This window comes from Gekko japonicus, unplaced genomic scaffold (genome assembly GCF_001447785.1).
Source record: "Gekko japonicus isolate JY-2015 unplaced genomic scaffold, Gekko_japonicus_V1.1 scaffold501, whole genome shotgun sequence".
NCBI classification, from domain to species: domain Eukaryota; kingdom Metazoa; phylum Chordata; class Lepidosauria; order Squamata; family Gekkonidae; genus Gekko; species Gekko japonicus.
Genome location: NW_015175985.1, coordinates 466,069 through 488,078, shown reverse-complemented (window position 1 = coordinate 488,078; position 22,010 = coordinate 466,069). Strand labels below are relative to the sequence as shown.

The following is a 22,010-nucleotide window of genomic DNA, read 5'->3' as shown; positions in this document are numbered from 1 at the left end:
ACAGACATAAAACCATTTCCTAATTCTCAGGCAGCCCACCTTTTAAAGACTGGCCTGCTATTCTTACCCTTAACAAGATAGTAGCTGATGCCTTTTCTGCTGAATAACAACCAGTAAGACATCTTCTGCATGATCTGACTGGGGCAATGTCAAGAGGGGTTAGGAAGAATCAGAGTTTGAGTCTGGATATGTCCCTTACATGGGAAAACAAAATACACTGAAATTATGTTTGCTTTAAAGTATGTTCCTACCTCCACTGGCTTCGTAAGATCTGAGTGTTACATTCAATGCTCCCTCTAAGCTGTGGAGTCTTGTGAGCAAAAATTCTACTTTGTGAGCTGGTGGCATTAAAGTTGTGAGCGAGCAGTTTGGCTAGTGCATACATTAGTTTGCTCTGGAGCCATCCTTCCTGAGCTAAGACAAAAATGTGTGAGCTGGAGGCTAAAAAAACTGTGAGCTAGCTCACACTAACTCAGCTTAGAGGGAACACTGGTTACATTTAACCTGATTGTTCTGCCATATTTTGTCTTAATTGCACTGTGTTTGTCATCTTTAGGTGATATGGTTGTGGTTGTAACATATTGTAAAGGCTTTCATTAAAAATAGAATATTGCAGTTGGAATATGGGATAATAGTAATCTGTATTTACCATTTGAAGATTACTTTTCCATTCTGTCCTCCTGTGTAATAAGTTGCAATTAATTTGGGTACATGTATTGTGACTTTGTCCAAAGGAAAACAGAAGTCTTAGGAGTGACAGGTAGGACCAAGCCACACCTGGAAGACTAGTCTTTAGCAGTTTGAGTGCCTTGGGGTTGCTGAAGTTGAGGAGCTGGTGCTGAGGATCAAACCTTTGGCTGTTCTTCTGTTACAATAGGCATGCCACATACAGACACCTTCAGGCCTTGCATTTTTACATACTCATTTAAAGACAAAGATTATAGGTACCCAGTTGGTCCACAGAAAAATTCTAAAAACAATAGTAGTTAATACCTTTTTATTAAGGCCAGTCACACCATCACAGAACAGTAAAAAGTTTTCATATTCCCCAGATCTCTTCATTAGACTAGATGTTCAGTACATACAGACAAACAAAGAAAAAAAGGATGAGTAAATTCAGTACATGATGGAGAAAGCCCTAATCTGCAGGATGTGCTACAGATTTAAGTGGATTAGATATTGCTGGATGTGGAATAGGTTTCAAGATGTACAGAAGTGTGTACAGAAAAGTGTGTGCCAGATCCACTTAAAAAGATGTTTTCTAAAGTTGTCCTCTGATACTTTCATTTGTCTTAAAACTTTGCCATAAGATGCATGTATATTAAAAAAGGGGTGACTGAGTATTTTGCAGACTAATTCTTCTGTTTTCTCCCCATCCCACCATTCCCTCATCTCTCTAGAGTGGATGTTGACTTCACTACTCGATATTATCCGTGATGAGGCATCTCCACCTTCTCTAGTTCATCTGTCTTTCAAATTCCTTTACATCATTTCCAAGGTACATTAAATTGCAGTATATTAGTAAAAGTATATCCACAATCATTCAGTGATATAAAAAAGAGATCTGTACTAAAGCATTAATGTATTTGAGATATCATGACCAGCAGTGGCTACAAGAGGCGTTTAACTACCTAGAAAGGCATGGTAGAAGTTTTTGAAGTAAAGTATTTCTGTGGGCAGATCTGCATTAATGGGTGATCTTTAGCACTTCATCTTAGCCATAGTTTGGAATGTGTTATGCAGAGCTTGATACTGTATAAAAGAATTACTTTTAATGCTCTTGATATTTAAATGAATACTGTGATTAAAATTATCCTTTACAAACGTGCTGCTTGAAACAGCATCTATCCATGAGTGGCTCAATTTATGTTATATGATCGGCTTCAGGAGTGCCTGCCCATGAGTATTTATCTGCTTCTGCTTTGATCAACTGCTGACATGCGAGTGCTTGCTTTGAGGTTGCCCAACAATGCGTCTGTTAACAGAAATTAGTTCAATTGTTATATGCTTTTAAATTCTGGGATTTTAGATGGTAAACTCTTAATACATACATATGGAGCTGCTGTATACTGAATCAGACTATAGGTCCATCAGGGTCATTATTGTCTACTCAGACTAGCAGTGGCTCTCCAGGGTCTCAGGCAGAGGTCTTTCACATCACCCACTATCTGGCCCTTTTAACTGGAAATGCCAGGGGTTGAACCTGGGACCTTCTGCATGCCAAGCAGATGTTCTACCCACTGGGCCATGGCCCTTCCCCTTCCGGTGCTAATTTAATGATGGAAATATGCAGATATAAATCTCCTAAGTAAACATATCGAATTGTAAGAACGGCTTATAAGTAAACATTCTTATTTTTAGTTTAGTGCCAGTCTATTTTTCTTGTGCTGTGTGGAATAAAAAACAGCTTGAAGGTAACAAGGCAGCCAAAATATAAAGTGGTGCTGGATTCCTTTAGGGAGGGAAGCTGACCACTTTATGTGTTTCCCATCAATGTGCATTGGTAGCCTGGCTGGTATTTCTGACAGGGCAGGGAATCTGTTGCTGTCCATTTACCTAGGCTGAAAGATGAAGTACTGTGGGGAGAAAGGGATATGTAAGTGCCAGAAAGGTAGAAGTGGTGACAGGGAAGTGACAGAGCTGTTCAGGTCTATTTGTAAGAAGTGAATGGGTTGTTGATTTATTTATATTTATTTATTTATTGAATTTATTGAATTTATACCCCGCCCTCCCAGCCAAGACTGGCTCAGGGCGGCTTACATAAGGAATAGACACATCAATAACAATTACTAAAATGAGACTTGATGCTTGGCAAATTACTAATTCATTTATTAACCAGTATGATTTAGCATCTGATAAATGAGATCTCATTCACAAAAACTTTTACTAGAATAAATCTAATATTTAAGGTGCTGCTGAACTTCTGGTAGGTTTAGAAGAGGCCTTGATTTTTGTTTGTGCGTTTGTTTAAAAACTACTCCCATAAACCACAAGCAAATCATGATGTCTTACAAATTCCATATTCTGGAGTTTGCCAATTGCTGTATTCAACCCAATTTATGCAAAATATTTTCAAACTCTCTTTGTGACTATAATTGTTAAGGAATTACTAACATTTTATTACTAGGTACGAGGGTATAAAACTTTTCTGCGGCTGTTTCCTCATGAAGTAGTTGACGTACATCCTGTCTTAGATATGCTCATGCGTCAGAATCCAAAAGACTATGAGGTGAGTTCTTTGTCTTTCACATACCTAAAATAGTTAAATAAAAGCTGTACAACTGTACATTAAGGAAAACAGGAATGGATAGAAGTGGGCTGGGTGTTAACACATAGTTAGAAAATTGCATTGCACATTCTTTTGATTTGCACTTTTTTTGTCTATTTGGATAAGTGTCACTTCAAAACTGCAAGCAAATCCACCTTTGATTACTTTCTATTTACGGCTTTTTATTTGTTTATTTAGTTTGAGCAAGGCAGTTTCTACTCTTTATTGGCACATGTCTCAGAAACCACAGATGGGTTGGCAGGAATCACTAAGATGGCATTCAGGCTTATTGTCATGGCAAGCAACTATTAACTCAGATTTATTTCATTGCTGTCCTACTGAGTTTTATAAAATCATGATGGAATCACCATACAAAGGTTTTATTTTTCCTGCATCTGTTTTTTAAAAAAATAGTCTGTTTTTTTCCATTGATTGTTGCACATTGATGTTGCAGTTGTTCTGGGAACATAGACTATATATTTTATAGGGTATTATATTTTTGCATAAAAAGAAGGAAAATATTTTTCTGTGCCCTTTTTAGACCTGGGAGACTCGCTACATGCTCCTGTTGTGGCTGTCTGTGACATGCTTGATCCCTTTTGATTTGGCACGGCTAGATGGAAATCTCTCCTCTCTAGAAGGATGTACTCGAGTACCAATAATGGATCGCATTCTCACAGTGGCAAAAGTGAGTGTTATTTAATTTAATCTTGTAAGTGACAGCTCAGCCAGAGCCTGCTAATGAGGGGGAGGGGTCCACAAGAGCAGGGGAGTCATTTAACAGAGGAGAGAGAACAGCTGGGGGCCAGATGGACGGGAGCAAGGAGTGAACCTGGGAGGAAGAAAGAGGAAGAAGGATGACATGGGAGGGAGGAGAGAACCAAGCTTGGATGAAGAGATGTTGGCCGAGGCCAGAGAGGGGTTGGGACAGCAAACAGATAACAACAGAGACACTGGAGAAGGGCCTCTCTCCAGCGTCAGGACGGATGGCGAAACAGCCAGGAGGGGAGTGTCCCACTCAGAACAGCCGTCCTGGAAGCCAAGCCGACAGGAGTGACAGAGCTCCAGAAGAGCCTCTCTGCAGGCCTCCTAGGACTCAGGTTGGACTTGAGGGGGGAAGGGCCCGCCCAAGGCTGCAGGGGTCACTCTGGAGAAGCAGAGACAGGACTGGGCACTGTAAAAGGGTTGGGTGAGGGAGCACTGGGGATAAGAAATAAACAAGTGATGGCTGGAGATGACCCTTGTAGCTCGATGCTGTAGGGACTTCCTGGAGCTCCTCTAGGGCTGAAGCCATTAATCTCTTACAAATCTATAATGATTATCTTGTGCTTGTGAAAGTAGAATGCATATTGTATTTTGCTGAAGGTCTCTGCGGGCCAGTTAATTTACACTGTAATCCAAAGCAAAGGTGCACCCTGACTTCAATGACCAAGTCTTATGAGGAAAAGTTGAAGGAGCTGGGTATGTTTAGCCTGGAGAAGAGATGACTGAGCGGTGATATGATAGCCATCTTCAAGTACTTGGAAGGGCTGTCATATTGAGGATGCTGCAGAGTTGTTTTGTGTTGCCCCGGAAGGTCGGACCAGAACCAGTGGGTTGAAATTAAATCACAAGACTTTTTTGCTAAACATTAGGAAGAACTTCCTGACAGTAAGAGTGGTTCCTCAGTGGAACAGGCTTCCTCGGGAGGTGGTGGGCTCTCCTTCTTTGGAGGTTTTTCAGCAGAGGCTAGGTGGCCATCTGACAGCAATGCTGACTTTGTGGTCTTAGGCAGATCATGAGAGGGAGAGCAGGAAGGGTTGCCTCATTGCTTAGTTCTTGTGGCCCCATGCCCAGGGAAATGCTGATCACCACTTTTGGGTCAGGAAGCAATTTTCCTCCAGGCCAGTTTGGCCGGGGATCCTGGAGGTTTTTTGTCATCTTCTGGGTATGGAGCAGGGGTCACTTGGTATGTGGGGAGGTAGTTGTGAATTTCCTGCATTGTTCAGGGTGTTGGACTAGATGACCCTGGAGGTCCCTTCCAACTCTGTGATTTTATGACATATAGATGACAGAGTGCTGGAACTGGGCCTTTGTCAGTTAACACTGCCATTCCCTGGAATGTGTGGGGCTAAGATCCTCCTCCCCTCTGCCTGGTACATTAACGATGTCTACTGTCTGGACTGTTATCTGCTTTTGCTTTCCTGACCTTGGGGTTCCAGCTGCTCCTGACCTGCTGGGAACAAACGGCTCCTATTTCGCCCACTCTCTTTTCTCCCACACGCGCACACATTGCTTATTGGCTTCTGCCTGTAATTGGGGTGGTGGTGGTGTTTTGAAATTAGTATAACTTTGGGAGCCCGGCTGCTTTAGGCCATTCCTGACAAAAGACAAAAGACGTTCACGTGTCATAGTTATGAACTACCAATAAACAGAATACTTCTTATGAAGCGCTGTGTGGTATGATCTGACTATCGAACCCTGACAGCCTTGAAGACTGTCTGTGTGTGACCCTGTGTGCCTTTTGGCATATCATTATTTTTAATCGGAGTGTTTCCTCTGTAAAATGAGAGCAGTAATAGCTCACACCACGAGTTAAAGAAAAGTTTTAAAAATATACTTTGAAAATGAAAAAGTATGGCTGTCTCTTTTGGAAAACAATATACACTGTAGCTTGGTCCATAATCCTGTCTTTCTAATGTTCTCTGTGTGGCATAGAATTGGATTTCCAATGCTGCAGGATTAATTTTGTGGCTATTGGTGGCTCCCAAGATATTGTTTCAATCTGAGTGTCATCACCACTGCTCCATTTCATTAGGTACTGCTTGTTTGGGAATGGGAAAAGAAGATCTGATACTTCACTCCTTATCACTGAGAGAATGGATGGCGTGAAGTTCAGGGCTTGGAATCATGTTGGTAGCAATGACAGACAGGGTACAATTGGTTACTGAACTTGCTTTGTAGATTTGTCTTGGTGTTCAGGCCTGCACCACATATATGCTAGGTTAACTCTTCGTAGAGAGTGTACACTTAAGCAGCCCTTCCGGTTTTCACTCATCCTGACTCACTTGGATGCAAAAGTGAAGAATGTGCTTATAAATACTGTGTGCACACAAAGAACTTGCCCAGTACTGGCAAGGTCTTCTAACTCAATTTTGTTTTTCTTCCTAGTCTTACCTAGTTGTCAGTGACAAGGCTCGAGATGCAACTGCAGTTTTGGTATCAAAGTAAGTCTTTTACAGTGTTTACTATCTTTTTTTAGTTTCTGAAATATTACATTTCAGAGGTATGGATTAGACATCTAAACAGAGGGCTTAATTGTGTCATGGCAGTTGATTAATACACGCACATGAAGCTGTCTTATACTGAATCAGACCATCAGTCCATCGGAGTCAGCATTGTGTACTCAGACTGGCAGCAGCTCTCCAAGGTCTCAGGAATAGATCTTTAAATTTACCTAATGCCTGGTTCTTTTTACTGGAGATGCCAGGGATTGAACCTGCAACCTTCTGCATGCCAAGCAGAGGCTTCATCACTGAACCATGGCCTGTCCTCATTGCTGCTGTATTAAAAATTTCTGCCCATATACACTATTTAAAAGTTTCTATGCTGCCTTTATGCTGGGACCTGGCATTCAAAATGACTTGTAAATTCATTTTAAAAATTAAAAGGAGCAATACAATAGGTAAAACAAAAGATTCAGCAGTTAACACCAAAAATCCAGTTGCAGTACCAGTTAAAACAGCATCATTAATAGCACCAGAAGTGGAGGCGGGGAGACAAACCCGTACCAAGAATTCCACCCCCCCCCCAAAGGCATGGCTGAGTAGGTCAGAGTATGCTTTGCACCTAAAAGATGACAGACGGTACTGTGAACTTCTTTGGTGATGGGATTTTGTAGGAATAAAAGAATATACACTATCACTGATACCCACCGAACTTCTGAAGATGAGATTACTTGGAGGAGAATCATGATGATCTCTGCTAGTAGGTAGGTTTGTCATTCAGGCCATTTAGGATGCTATGTCACCAACAGCACTTTTGATTGTGTACAGAAACAAAAGGGGAGCTATTAAAATCTTTGAGAGTTTGAAATATATGCTAATTGCATTGAGTTTTTGTTAACAACCTCTTCTTCACATTCTGTACTAGTTTCTAAACAAACACATACGTATATAAAGTACATTGCAATGGTCAAACCTGTGCTTTATTAAATCACTAGGAATAAGGCTTGTTGTGGAAATAAATACAACGAGCTCTAGAAAGAGACTCTGAGAGAGTGCCAAGGCCTTGGACACTGAGCATCAATGTGTTGTGGTGACCTCAGCAGGGTATAATGACACAGAGTCCACCATTTTCTCATGGCAGCAAACCTCCAGGTGGAGCCTGAGGATCATTAGGTATCACAACTGAACTCCAGACAACAGCCCCCCCCCCCCCGAGAAAATAACTGCTTTGGAAGGTGGGATGTATGGCATTCTGTTCAGCTGAGGCCTCTCCCCTCCCCAAACCCTGGCTTCCATGGACTTTTCCTGAAAATCTCCAGGAATCCCCCTACCTGGAGCTGGCAACCCTAGACTCAGGACTGGCCCCAATGAGTTCTTCACAAAGGCCTGCAAAGGGTTTCTTTCCTTTGTCTGAACCAAGCTTGGTTGCCTACCGTTGCGAAACAGGCTCCAGTTTACCACTCAGCTGTTTGCCTCCCACCCTCATCCTGTGCGCGTATCTCACTCCTTAAATTTGCTGCCACAACTCACTGAATTGTCACTGCCTTTTTAGAGGGATGGTGAGACCCCTCTGGCCGAATCTCCAAATTTGGATATGGAATCCCCAATCTTTGGGGGATCCCTGGAAAGTTGGCAACCCTTTCCTTGCTTCCCTGGGCTACCCCCTCCCTTTGGTACTGTGCAGAGCAGGGAAGACTATGTGGTCAGAGGACAACACAGATCACACAACACTCTAGCTCTGGAGTTTGTGGGCTCAGGATAAGATCTCTCCTTCAGCCTCTCTCTCTCTTGCCCAAGAGAGAAGGGAAACTTCCATTCCTTCCCCAGTCCACTGTGGAGTGGCTGAATTTCTGCTGCCTCCCAGGGTCCCCCCACGTCTCTGGCTTGTGGCCTAGCTGGAGTCTATATTGATGCTGCCCTGCCCCAAGGTCCCTCTTTTCCCGCACTTTTTGGTGCAGCTGGGAAGTGTAGGCCAGGACATGAGGAAGACCCCTCTCTGGAACTACAGCTCAATTAAGCCTTCTGGGGGAACATTTTAAACACAGAGACGGCAGCCATCTCACAGATACAGATAACTGCCATTTTGTTACACCTACCAACAGCTACTGAGGGAAACAGTCTCACACAGAAGGCAACTGTCTTCGTCAAGAGAGAAAGCCGTCGCCAAGAAATTCTGAGAGGGCCCAGAGGCTGAAGGAGTGGGCGGGGAAGAGGAGCAAATTCAGCACCCAGCCAATGACACGCGAGTACTCTTGAGTGGTGGCTGGGCGGAACTCAGGCAACGCAGCCAGTGGCTAGGGACACGTTCTGATTGACAGATCATTTAGCCAACTCATTTTGGCGACGCATAGAATGCTGCCACCCATCTGGCTTTTATTAATAAGGAAGGATGGTTATTGATGACAAAATCATCCTTTCAGTGGAAGGGTCACAGCAAGCATACCAGCCATAACTGGTAGAAGATGCTGTGTGCTGTGGATCCCACTTCTGTATCTATAAGCAATGCAGGATGTAAGAGCACCTCCAGACCGATAATCAAATCTGAACAGAGAGACCCATTTGGCGTCAGTTGAATATCACCTCAGTGATATGGTAAAACTTTCAACCAACAAAATTTCCTCCATCTATGGATTCAACGTCAGTTTGTTTGGTCCCATCCATCTCCTATCTGACTCTAGGTATCTGTTAAGTATTGTCTTTGCACCAGTTAGATTAAATGAAAAATAGAAACAAAGTTGGCCACTAAATGATATTCATTTATCTTTAAGAGCCTAGTCTTACAAATGGTTGCAGAAGTTCATATGTAAAATATAAGCATCCCTTATGATGACATCACAACTGGGTGCCTTGCACTGGCACTGGATGCTAAACACAGTCTTGTAAGGGTTGTGTTGATTTGATTTCTTTTTCATTTTCATTTTCATTTTTTTCTCATATGGTTTTGCATAAATTGATGTATTCTTTTGATGACATTTTATTCACATCACATGTGCTACTTTGTCCCTCTGCCTGTGACATTTTATTCTGGCCATCTTCCAGGGAGCTCAGAGTAGATTACATGGATCTTCAGTTCCCCATTTTGTCCTCACAACAACTGTGATGTACGTTTAGGTCACCTGTGCATGGCTGAATGGGAATTTGAACTCAGGTCTTTCCAGTTCTCATACAACATACCATGCTATGTCATTGTGCTGATTTTATAGTGGTAAAATGTGCCTTAAGGTGAAGAAATGTTAAAGCTAAAAACACTTAAAATAAAAGGATCTTCAACGTTACAGGAAATGTATGATGTAATTGGTTGCAATGTATTGGAATGAAGATTTTGGTTTCTAGTGACACCTAGTGGAAATTATTGGAATTCTGTTATATGGCTCCACCAGCATTTGTTTTGACTTGAAGGAATCATTCCTGTGTATTCAGTTAATGGTTGTATGGAAGAGCAGTGCTAGATATGTTTTGTGCCTGCTGCCATCTTCCTTTGTATTTCTTCCTCTGAGGCGGAGGACATCTTGCTGGGCGATTCCCAGTGTCCAATCGGAGGCAGGAACATTTTTTTCCCCAACTTCCTGTCTCTTGCCTGTGGGAGTCACCCATCCAGTTCTTTTCCTGCCTCAACAGGGAGAGTGGCATCAATTAGGCTTTACCTTTATCTAATCTTTAAAATTCTAAATTCTTTATTCAACCTCATATATCTTCTGTCTTAAGTACTTCTATATACTTCCTATAATTCTTTCACTGTTCTTCCCTATGTTCTGTATATATTTTTGGAGAAGAACAACAATGTTATAGATAGAGGCTGTCTTCAACAGCAGTGGCCATTTTAGGAGACAGCGAGGGCTTTCTTCTGCTGAGGAGCTGAACACCGTCCTTATTGCTAGTGCTGGATGGGGCACAAGAGGAGCCAGCATGACCTATTCAGGCTTGCCTAGGCTACCCCAACAAGATTGCCTGAGGGCACAAGAGGAGCCAGCATGTCCTTATTCAGGCATGCCTAGGCTACCCCAGCGAGATTGGCCGAGCGCACAAGAGGAGCCAGCATGACCTATTCAGGGTTGGCTAGGTTACCCCAGCAAGATTGCCTTAATCTGAGGGCGACAAAAAGCGTGCCAAAAAACCCACCTTTTATAACCAGCTGCCAGAGACCAGGGCAATCAATCTGCGAGGCTGCAGGGAAATTCCTGTTCCATCTGCAGGCCTCAAAAACTCGCAACAACTGGCTAATAGAGAAAGGAATCTCTGTGGGACCCAGACAACATGCCAGATTTTCAGCGTTCCAGTAATGTATGGAAACCCGGGTAGTTCTCCTTACCTTCTGATTTCCTTCACTCTCTTTAGAATCCAGGAGGCTGCTGAGTGCCCCCCCAAGCCATGTAAGCAACATAGCTTCTAAGGAGAGCCATCTAAGTAACTACTCAGTGAACTAAGTTGCAGCGGCAGCTGTATACAATGCCAAAAGTGGGTTTCCAGGTCTACTCATTGGTAAGACACATGGATCAAGACCGTCAATGTTTTTCCTCCTGGGTTCTAGCCTTGCTTAGGCAAACCATGCAGGAAGAGATCACCAATTCTGGCAAGGTAGAGATGGAAGACACATGTCCTACCTCAGCTCCTTCTGCCCTTCCCTTCCTGCAAGCAGGGGAATGCAGCTTCCTGCAAGCAGGGCAATGCAGCTTCTTCCACAGAGAGACCTAGCTGGCCCCTAGGAAGGAATCGAGAGACAGAGAGAGAGAGAGAGAGAGAGAGAGAGAGAGAGAGATATCTCACTCTCTATGGGACACAGAGAGGGGTGTTCCTTGAGTTTAAAAGGAGAATGAAATGCACACGAAAGCTCATACCTTGGATAAACCTTTGTTGGTCTTAGATTTCCGGTTTCGGTGACTTGCTGGCGGGTGCACTCCATTGAAGCTTCGATGAGAACAAGAATGGGAACAAGATCAGCACAGCGGAGCAAGTGTATGGTGATCAAGCCATTTTAAACACAAGAGGGCAATCGTTGAAAATGTGAGTCTAAGTACAAGCGAAAACACTCAAAATTAGCGTGCCCCCCTGAAAGAAAATGACGGGGGGAGGGGACTCCCCCCTGTTAAGAACTGTTTACAAGTGGTTCCAAAGCCAGAAAAAAGGGGGGGGGGCTTACAGTAAAAAGCGATTGGACTGAAATAAAGAGACTGTGAGAACTTACCGCGTTGTATAACAGCTTTCAGAGACTTCTCAGAGACTTTCAGTAAACAATTCTCAAACATGGCACCGCCTGTGAAGGATCCTAAAGACAAACAAGCGAAAGTTAAGCTTCTTCTCGGAAGTTCCAGCCCTGTGAGTTCTGTTCCTAGACAGAACTCAACTGCAGAACTCCAAAGGTTGCTGTCGGAAGTGCTTCGCCCCCTGCTGGAGAAAATCACTGCTGTTGACAATAAGCTTGATGCACAACAAGCACAAATGGCTGCAAATACACAAAAAATCGAAAAAACAGAACAGGAGCTTAAAGAGATTGATTCCAACGTTGGAAAAAAACTGCCAAATCAAAGAGTCTCGTGTACTACAGCTGCAAATGGAAAGGGCAAGCTATGTCATGAGACTTACGAAGGTATCCAGGAAGGTATCCAGGAAGAGAAAGGGGAGAATTTGAGACAGATTGTTGGTGATTTGTTGGCTCCCTTGGCAGAGATTACATTGGAGCAACTTCAAAGCGAAATAGATACGGTCTTCAGATTGTATTCAGAATTTATCAGAAAGAATAATCTGCCAGGGGAAGTCACAATAAGATTCTCCCGAAGAAAAGTGAGAGATCAACTATTGAAAGTGACCAATGGAGTTACATTGAAGATAAAAGACAAAGATATAAAAGTTTTGAAAGACGTTCCATTCGAGATAAGAAGGAAGAGAAGGAAATAAATAGACTTGGTTTCATTTCTACAAAGTCACAACCAAGGTTCCCTCTAAGCTGTGGAGTCCTGTGAGCAAAAATTCTACTTTGTGAGCTACTTGCATTAAAGTTGTGAGCGAGCGATTTGGCTCCTGCATAAATGAGTGTGCTCTGGAGCCATCCTTCCTGAGCAAAGACAAAAAATGTGTGAGCCAGAGGCTGAAAAGGGAACACTAGTCACAACGTTTCCTACAGATGGTTAATACCCGAAGGATTAATCTTCAGAGATGCAAATGGTAAAGAAAGGATTGACTCTGTTGAAAAGACCTGCAAGTTTTTGCGTCAACATGGTCGCTCAGCAGGAGAAGGAGTAACCGATGGCTCCAAAGAGAGTGAGGAAGAAGGAGAGGCTGGATCTTCTGATGAGGACTCAGACTCTAAATTGGGGGCTGTTGGATCCTAAACCAAGCTATCAATTGAGACACAGAAAGGGGAAAAATAGATTGTTAATGCACTCTGGAGTACCTAATATCGATATTCACAGTCTTTTTATGAAGTTAGAATGGTTGGTGAAATATCAAAATGATAGATGATCATTTTCAACAAAAGTTAACTTGCATTTAAGAGGGAAAGTAATTCTGTAAAATGTTTGTATGATCACCATTTCTTGGGTTTTTAGAGGGTTTTCTTTACTTTCTCCTATAGATTGTAGTCCCCCCTTCCCATTTTTTTCTGTTTGTAGTTTTTAGTTTATAGTTATTAGAAAATGCATTAAAAATCCCCCATGGGGGGCAAAAAACAAAAAACAAAACAAAAGCAAAAGCATTTTTGGAACAGCACCAAAGGAACAGCGGAAGAAAAAGGAAAAGCAGTGGACAATAATGTTGCAGAAGATAACAGCGAACACGGATCCAGAAGCAGTGGCAGTTCATCAAGTAGTTCTTCAGAAGGAACTCTGGACTCTGAATCAGAATTAGGAGTAGCAGTTCCTAAAGCTCTTAAAATTAAGATGCCATTTGATAAAAACAAACTTAGAGGAAAGAAAACCGATAAATAGCTTAACTCTGAATATATTGCTTTTTATTAATATTTGAAATACTAAGATGTACTCACTATGGCTAATTATGCTTGTATTTGTTTGAATTAATGTTATCAACAGCTAACCTCCATTTTAAAAAACTAAATAATAGGGAATATCAAGAAACTGATGTATAGATTGTTATATGATCCTTGCTTACTCTGTATTTTAGTTTAGAATATCCCTTACCCTTATCCTTTGTAGTGTGTAGAGTTTAAAAGCAATAAAAATGTAAAACAAAAACAAAAAACCTTTGTTGGTCTTAAAGGTGCCATTGGACTCTAAATTTGTTGTAGTATTTTAATTTAGTGTTGACTTGGTGTTACCTGCCCTGAGCCCTGTTATTCAGGGAAGGGCAGGCTATAAATTGAATATTTAAATAGAAATTCATGAACAGTCCATAATCCTGAGAACTACTTACACCCCTCTCTAAGACCATGGCAGCATTAGAGCTGCAGAAGGTCCTCTCTAAAGAACAGTCAGGCCCTCCTAATTCTCAGACCAGTAGTCGGTCAAGGGAATAAGAATCTAGTGCAGCAGAGAGGGTTTTTCATGTTCCATAAGTTTCTTTCAGAAAAGTTTAAATGCTGAATGGGCAAAACCTATGGCCAGCAAGCAATCACATGCTTTACTAGAAATATGTTTTATCATATTTTATACTCGATTTTTGCAGGTGCCACTAGTGGATGCTCCAGTAACAGCTTTGCAGTCATCTGAGCTTTTATCAGAGGATGGTGAGGGCTCTTTCTAGCATAGTTTTTACAAGAGGGGTGTATCACTCTGAAGGAAGTTTATGAAGGCTTCACTATGACCGTTAAATCTCTTGCTGCGGTCCCAATAGTCTCAAGAGTGGCTGTTGTCTGGTCTAGGAATCTGTTCCAACTTATTTCAGTCAGCAGCCATTGCATGGTAAAGGGAGCCATTAGGGTTCTTACAGCTCACTATGGTGAATGCAACCTTTGGTCCCTTACCATCTTTCCAGAACTATAGCATCTGAGACAGCTGCCAGAAGAAGATTATGGTTCAGAGCTTGGCAACTGATGCCTAACCTGAATGGCCCAAGCTAGCTCAATCTTGTCGGGTCTCAAAAGCTGAGCAGGATCAGGACTGTTTTTTTCTTGAATGGGAGACCATCAAGGAAGTCTAGGCAAAGACAGGCAATAGCAAACCACCTTTGCTCATCTCACTACATGCTAAGTCCATAGATATGACCTATACTTGTTAAAACGTCAGACCATTTGGGGACACTCTCGACAAGACTTATATTGAAACCTGATGAGGAGTTTTGGGAGTTACTTCTTTAGTTTCCACTGTGTCCTTCTGAGATTTCACAAGGATAGCAGAAGGACGAACCGGGGTTCTTCCAGACAACCCTTCAGAAAAGGTTCATTTCACAAACAATTATTAGTGGAAACGATAAACCAACCCATGGCGATAAGCCATTCAAAGCATAACTTCAAACCCTTCTGGTGGGGGGGGGACATGTTTTCTATACTCCAGGACACGTAGTCCAACTCTGAGGCAGACGTCCTTACTAGAGGATACTCTATGGAGTTCCTCAAGCCCCACTGGAACACCACACTCCCCCCCCCAATACATAAAGGTCAGAAAAAGCTTATAGAACTCTTGATACTATACACAATTTCTTAACATTCAGGCCATAGAACCTGTCCCTCCCTTAATAGGGGTACAAGGAGATTTCCCCCTTCGTGGTGACAAGAAGGAACGGAAATTGAAGGGCAGTTTTAGTCTTAAAATACCTCAACAAGAATACATTATTTCAGAATTTCATCACATTAAGATACTTCAAAATGGAGTCTCTAGATCCATCACTGAGTCCTTTCAGCCTGAGAAGTATCTCTCTTCAGTAGATCTTGTTGATCAGATCAAACCATTTGGCCAAGGTACACCAAGACACAGAAACAACTATATATTGTCTACAGAACTACAGATTCCTGGTCAATCTTCAGTTAAGTTCTCTAGCACCTACTTAGAAAGTACAACACCTAGGTGTCAGGATGATCACAACTTGCTTACACATTAGAGCACTACAGCAGCTTCCAAGACGTTTCCAACTACAAGTTATGACCAAGGGGGACCCTTTCCATCAGGGCTTGCTTTACAGTAAAGACCAGTCTCACTGGGAGGACAAGAACACTCAGTCCCCTTCAGGTAAGGAAATGCTGTATCCCGGAGGTGAAGTAGATCTTTCTCAGTCTCCAGTCTGCCTGGTTGGGGACAACGCTAGAAGGCTCACCAGTACAGGGTCGGTGGTCTGTGAGCGAGGCAATTCCCCTGGAGCTTTGAATGATTTATCTGACTTTCCTTTACCATCAGCCTACAGATACTTGGTCAACATGTACTAATCCAGCCAACAACATACAATGAGGGTCTAGATCTTAATCTACCACAAGGAAACTATCAAGATCATAACATGGGCAGAGAAAAACCTGAAATCACCAAACAACCTTCAAGTGAATTGGTGCTCCACCATGTTTCTTCTTCCACTGGCTGAAGCGATCAAAGCTTAACGTCCCAGTGGCCAAGTGACCTTTATGTCTAGCTTTTCAACAAAATGTAATGGATACCCTGTTACATTAGTTTACAATACTTTGTGGAGGACTCCCATCAGACAGAGTAGTAGAAAAGGTATCGGCCTCCTGAAGACTAAGACTAAATAGGTTTTATCCTTTCTATAAGAGGGGCATGATGGGCTCAAGGATTCTCCCTTTACAAAGTCAAGTAACAAGTCTGACAACGATGTTACCTCTGTTCCAAGGTCTGAGCCTATCTAGACACCTTCAAGCTTGCCACCTTCCAGGGGTGCTGTTCTAAATGAGCCACCACAAAGACGCTGGTTTCTAATGCAGAAATTGTGTACCACATTCTTGGTTTTGCCAGACACTATTTGATCCTATTGAAGAAATTCCACTTAAATGGCTGAGGATTAAAATCTTATTTTTCTTATAGCAGGCGCATCAGGTAGGAGGGTTTCTGTTCTAGGCACTTCTTCAGTCAAGCCTGAACTATGAGTTTTCCATAGAGAGAAAAGGGTCATGAAGACCGATACTGTCTTTACACCGAAGACAAATTCAGCCTTCCACAGGTCCCAGAACATATTCTAGATTTGGAGGACGATGACCCACCCAGTAACTGAGGACACTGCTCTGGGAAGTCCCAGCAAGATGTCCTCTGCCTCAGAGGGAGAATGACCATTGGACACTTACCGTGAAGGGTCGTTCTCCTCTGAGGAAAGGAGGACACCTTGTCCCTCCCAAAGTCACTGTCAAACTAGTTATTCAGCAGGTACACTTATGGTCTCATGAGTACTGTTTGCCTGTTTTTTCCTTATCTAGGTTGTCGCTCTGTTCTTGTCTGTCTGTTCACTTTCCTTGAATTGACTTTACAGTCTTACTGCTTTCTGAGTTACCAAAACTGAATAGGGTAACTCCCACAGGCAAGAGACAGGAAGTTGAAAAAAAATGGTCCTGCCTCCCTGATTGGATGGTGGAAATCACCCAGCAAGATGTCCTCATTTCCTCAGAGGAGAAGGACCCCTCACGGTAAGTGTCCAATGTTCAAGTTAGCCTTTATTGGCATAAATTGTCAATACAGATTATACGATTTAAGAGCAGATTGAAAACACACCTATTAAAAATACTATATCTCTAGATTGTACAATTTAAGAGCAGGTTAAAACACACCTATGGAAATATAATAAGTGTCCAATGCAACTTAAAGTTCCAATTCTTTTATATGTGGACGATATGGTCCTTTTATCTATTACCAAGATTGGCCTGAGGAGATTATTGAACAAACTAGGCGAGTATTGCAAGGCAGAAGCCTTGCAATTAAACTACGCCAAATCCAAAGTTCTGGTATTCAGGAAAAGACCTAAGAAATCCAGATGGAGTATCCTTGGTACACCAATCGAGCAATGCAGTACATATAAATACTTAGGCATAACCTTCTCTGAGACCCTTGTGATTTGCCACCATCTTTAAGGCAGGATTCCACAAGCTGACACATATGGGTGCCATAGTGCCCACCGCTACTTCCTGTGGTGCCAGCCAAGTTTTTCATAAAAGTGGGTGGGACAGTTGTGAGGTATGGCTTGTTACTACCTGTCCTCATTCAAATAAAATGCCTTTTCACAGCTGCAATAGCGGCCTCAGCCACTGGAGGATCAGGAGGGCTGACAAGCATCCTGGGCTTTCCTTAGTCAGTGTGTGCTTCCATTCCCTCTTCAGACCTGACTGTCTGTTGCCATGAACTTCTTTCCATAAAGCAAAGAGGAAGCTGTGTTCTAGCCCTAGAGTCCTGGGGGCTGGGCTGTCCCATGAGGAGAGATAAGTATTCAGGGGTAGAAGCCTCCACACTCCCTTTTTCAGGTTTGCTGTTCTCTCAGGGGCTGGAGCAACCATCAAACATATAATACTAAACTTGACTGACCAGTGGCTGAACTCCGAGTAAGGCATCTTCATGTGTTCAAGGTATTGCCATGCAGTTCTTTTGCAAGGATGGGGGTATTGCTTTTGGCTCTGCCACCTGTGGCAGCCATTTTGGGCTTGGTTCTACCTTCTGTGGCAACTCCCTCAAAATTCCAAAGGCACCCACAGGCTTATACAGGGTAGGGACTCCTGTTTTATGAAAATAAAAGAGCAAAAGATACAGAACATAATTGTCTGTAAATAAAATTATGTGGAAGGACAATACATTTTAAAGAATCCAAATAATGTTTTTTTTCCCCACTTGACTTTATGCTCCTACCTCCCAGCTACAAAATTGTACTTGTGAACCCTGAGCAAAGAATAAATTAGTGGGCCACTTTCCTCTAGTACAAGCTATGTGAAACAATGCCCATGCAAGTAAAAAGTAATATTTGCTCTTCTGTTACCTTCTACGCAATGTTATGATAAATGTAACAATTATGGCATAAGTAAAGTACAAAAAAAATAAATAATCCAGTGACTTTAGAATGTCAACTATTCTGCTGTTTCATGCATTGCCTAAACCCAGTTCTCAAGTAATTCTGGTGCAGAAGCTGGTGCTGAAATCTGTACCATAATAATTTAAAATGTACAAAACTGTGTGTGCCTGTACCTGGGAGAACATGCTCAAACATGCTCAAAATGTATAAAGTGAAAAGTGGCTTGCAGACTGGCTAGTCAGCTTAACAGCTGAGTAGGAACACAAAACTGGGCTTCCCCCCCCTCTAAAGTTCAGCATTCTAGTTACCATATCACACTGTTCCAAGTGATTTAGAATCTGTATATTACAATTTTGGAAAAATGGTAAACCTGTCTATTAATGGTAGAAATGTGTGTGTTTTTCCTGAGCCTTTTTGAGTGAAAGCTACATTGCCTCCCTCTGTTCCTTTCAAAGCAGGCCTATGATGAGTGTTCTGGTGGGGGGGATCTCTAGCCTCATTGTCTGTCTGTGCACTGATGTTCTTTGTCACCCTCCCAGTCACCACTTTATCTCAGATTGGAGTATTTTCCAGGGGGCACAACTCCAAAGTTATATAGGCCAGAATCATCTTTGATTTGGAACTAAGTGGGTTGCATTGTGAAGGTATATGATATCATCAGGTCCTGTCCTGTGAGTTTGGGATGCTGGGGTTTGGCGGCACTTAAACCTGACTATTTTGCAATCGCTATGTAATGAAGTAATAATTAGTATTGGGTGTATCACAGCCAGAGTCAGGGTCAGAAAGAAAGAGAGATCAGTACTCCTCAGCCCTTGGACCTTCAGTGTCCTTTCTTCTTCCCAGCCCGTGCTGCGAATCTCATCTCTACTTCCATCCACTGCCTCAAAGCAAGAGGTAGTGTGTGTGCGCGGTGACCACCTTCCAGCCTTCTTCTTTAAAACACACACACAACTCACACATGTTTCATCAGAGATTCTGTGCTCTCATGAGAATTGGAGCTCTTGTGAGAGGGCTTGCCATCTCTGACACTAGCATCTCTCAGCAGCTTGCCTCAGACTTCCTGCCCATCTCTTGTGGTTCCACTTCATCAGTGCCTGGCTGACATGAAACCATGGAGTTGGCCTATTCACAACTATTGTCAGTTGTGGGACTGAAGACCAGACACGACTGCTCACTGGTTGGAATTGGCAGCAGGTACTGTGGGCCACAACACTTACGTTGGCAGGCTGCATGTGGTCTCCAGGTAGGCTTGCCAAGTCCCCCCGGGGGGCGGGGAAACCCCCGCCCCAGAGGCCTGTTCCCCACCGCCGGCGGATTGGGCCCCGGGGGGAACCCCACCCCCAAAGCATGGGATGTGCCCGGCGTCAGCACGTCACCCGGAGGTGACACAGCCATGCCAGGCACGCCGGGGGCGGGGCCACGGTCATCCCAGGGAAAACTCTATGTTTTCCCCTTGGATGACCACGGCCCCGCCCCTGGCATGCCCAACGCGGCCGTGTCACTTCCGGGTGACGTGCTCGCAGTGCGCGCTCTCCCGGAGCGAGCCGGGACTCCCCCGCTGCGGCTTAAGGTATGACTTGGGAACCTTATCTCCAGGTCATATGTTGTGCATTCCTGTCCCAACTTGACAGGGCCATCTTCTTCCCAAAGAGAAGGATTCCCCCATCCTGGCCAACTGGCAGAAAATGCCACAGCCAGCTGTGGGTTTTGTCAGCTAAAGCACAGCCTCAGTCCCAGCTGCACTTGTTATCTTGACAGTGAGAGCTGCAGTTCTGTGCCTTGGCTTGAGGTTTTGGTTTCTCAGCTCTGCGCAAAGAAGATACCTGCAGAGCTGCCTGGCAAAAGCACTGAGGCAATGGGAACAGGCCGTTTCAAGCTAACCCCCCCTGCATCTCTTTAGTTGGTATGTGTACAACTGCTGACAGTGCATACTGTCTACTTCTCCCTGTGACTGGATTTAGTTTTGTGAGGGTGCAGGAGAAGCGAGCCCCTAGAAGAGATGGCAGCACTACTGCCGAAGGGAGTGTTATTATGGCTCTGGCAGTGGACACCTAATAGTGGTGGGCTCTGGACACCTGCACCTTTTGCCTGTTAGATCCCCCCCGCATTTCCAGACACTTTTGGTGTAAGTTATAACAGTGTAAGTTTCTGGGTTATGACCTTCTTTAGGTAAGGTAGTGTTAAAGAGCTGGCACTTGGAATGTTCCCAAACAAAATATGCTGGAAAGCATCCATTGGACAATTGCCTTTAGGAACAGAAACCAGTTTGGGTAACAGGAAAAGTGAGTTCCCAACTGAATTGCCCTGAATAGATAACTTGCAGTGTTTTGTTTTTCTTCTATGACAGGTTTATTACCCGCCCTGATGTCAAACAAAAAAGAATGGCAGACTTCCTGGACTGGACCCTTTCAACATTATCTAAATCCTCCTTTCAGAGTATTGAGGGGACTATTGTAATGGATGGCATGCTTCAAGCCTTGGTAAACAATACTATTGTTTTCAAAGATAATCCATTTTTTTCCTTTTAAATGATCTTGATAGCAGAAACTCAGTAGCTGGCACTTAGTTATTTTTGTATTCCTTTTGCTTTGGAGACATGAATAAGTATAGTTGCCTGAATTATGTATGGCTGCCAGATACAATTTGGAACAAAATTCTTAGGCTAATAATAGACACAGAGAACGGAGGATTTCAACAGGAGCAGGTTTTCTTCTCTATAGCATTATGATAGGAGAAGCTGCACCTCCCAACATTATCTATTCTATGAAACTATTAAATATAGTAAATAATACTGAAGTTCAGTATTAAATTGGTCATTCCTAGAAAACATTTGCCTCTGTTGACCTTAGCATTATGAATTGTGGAACTTGCCCTGTGCAGGTGAAGGACTTGCACTTCTTGCCACTAAAAATGAATTAGGTTAGGGTACTGTGTATACTTGGGTACTAGGTAGTCTTTACTACTAGTTTAGTTGTGAGTGATGTGATACTGGTAACTGTAGCAAAGATTCTTACTGGATTACTGAGAAATCCTTTTTGTAAGTCTCCTTAAAGGTTAAAATGAAGCAGGGTATACTCTCTTTTTATACAAAATCCATTTATATCTGTTGCTTGCTTTGAAGGAACTTGCCTTTGTTATACATTATCTACACATATCAGTGATACTTGAACTTGATCATAGCTTTTGAACACCACCAAGCTTATCCAGGTTGCATTTTTTTTCAGCAGTAGAGTGTACCACCTGGGATTTTACAGGCTTTCTATTACTAGCTACAGAAAAAAGAACCATATATATGCTTTTCTTTATCCCTCCCTTATTATAATTGAATAGCAACGTTCTATATAGCAACGTTCTAAATTTGGCCCCTTTAGTGTTAGGCCGGTGGGACTGCCACTTACCATATCTGCCGACCAATAAGAAGCCGAAGCCGGGTCCCGCCCACACCACCACTGCTGCGAGAGTCAGCCGGCGCCATTTTATGTTCCCCAAGGACGAGGAGGACTACCAGCACCATTTGCAGCCACTTCTACAGGTGTGAACCACGTCCCCCCCCACGTCCCCCCCACGCCAGGGCCGATGAGCCAGGCCAGCGAGCCTCCGGCCACGCCGTCCCTTCCCCTCCCACCACCACCCCCAATGCGACAGTCGGCGAGGCAGAGGCCTCC

The 22,010-nt window shown here is 43.2% G+C and overlaps 1 protein-coding gene across 1 annotated transcript in view; it reads left to right on the top strand.

The window, feature by feature from the left end:
- The window catches only part of TBCD (tubulin folding cofactor D), a 380,958-nt gene that overhangs the window by 19,907 nt on the left and 339,041 nt on the right, over nt 1–22,010 (top strand). The window contains exons 4-8 of the mRNA XM_015426300.1: nt 1,401–1,498; nt 3,128–3,229; nt 3,810–3,956; nt 6,419–6,474; nt 20,693–20,825. Of these exons, the coding sequence (XP_015281786.1) occupies nt 1,401–1,498; nt 3,128–3,229; nt 3,810–3,956; nt 6,419–6,474; nt 20,693–20,825 (536 nt within the window). The remainder of the gene's footprint in view (nt 1–1,400; nt 1,499–3,127; nt 3,230–3,809; nt 3,957–6,418; nt 6,475–20,692; nt 20,826–22,010) is intronic.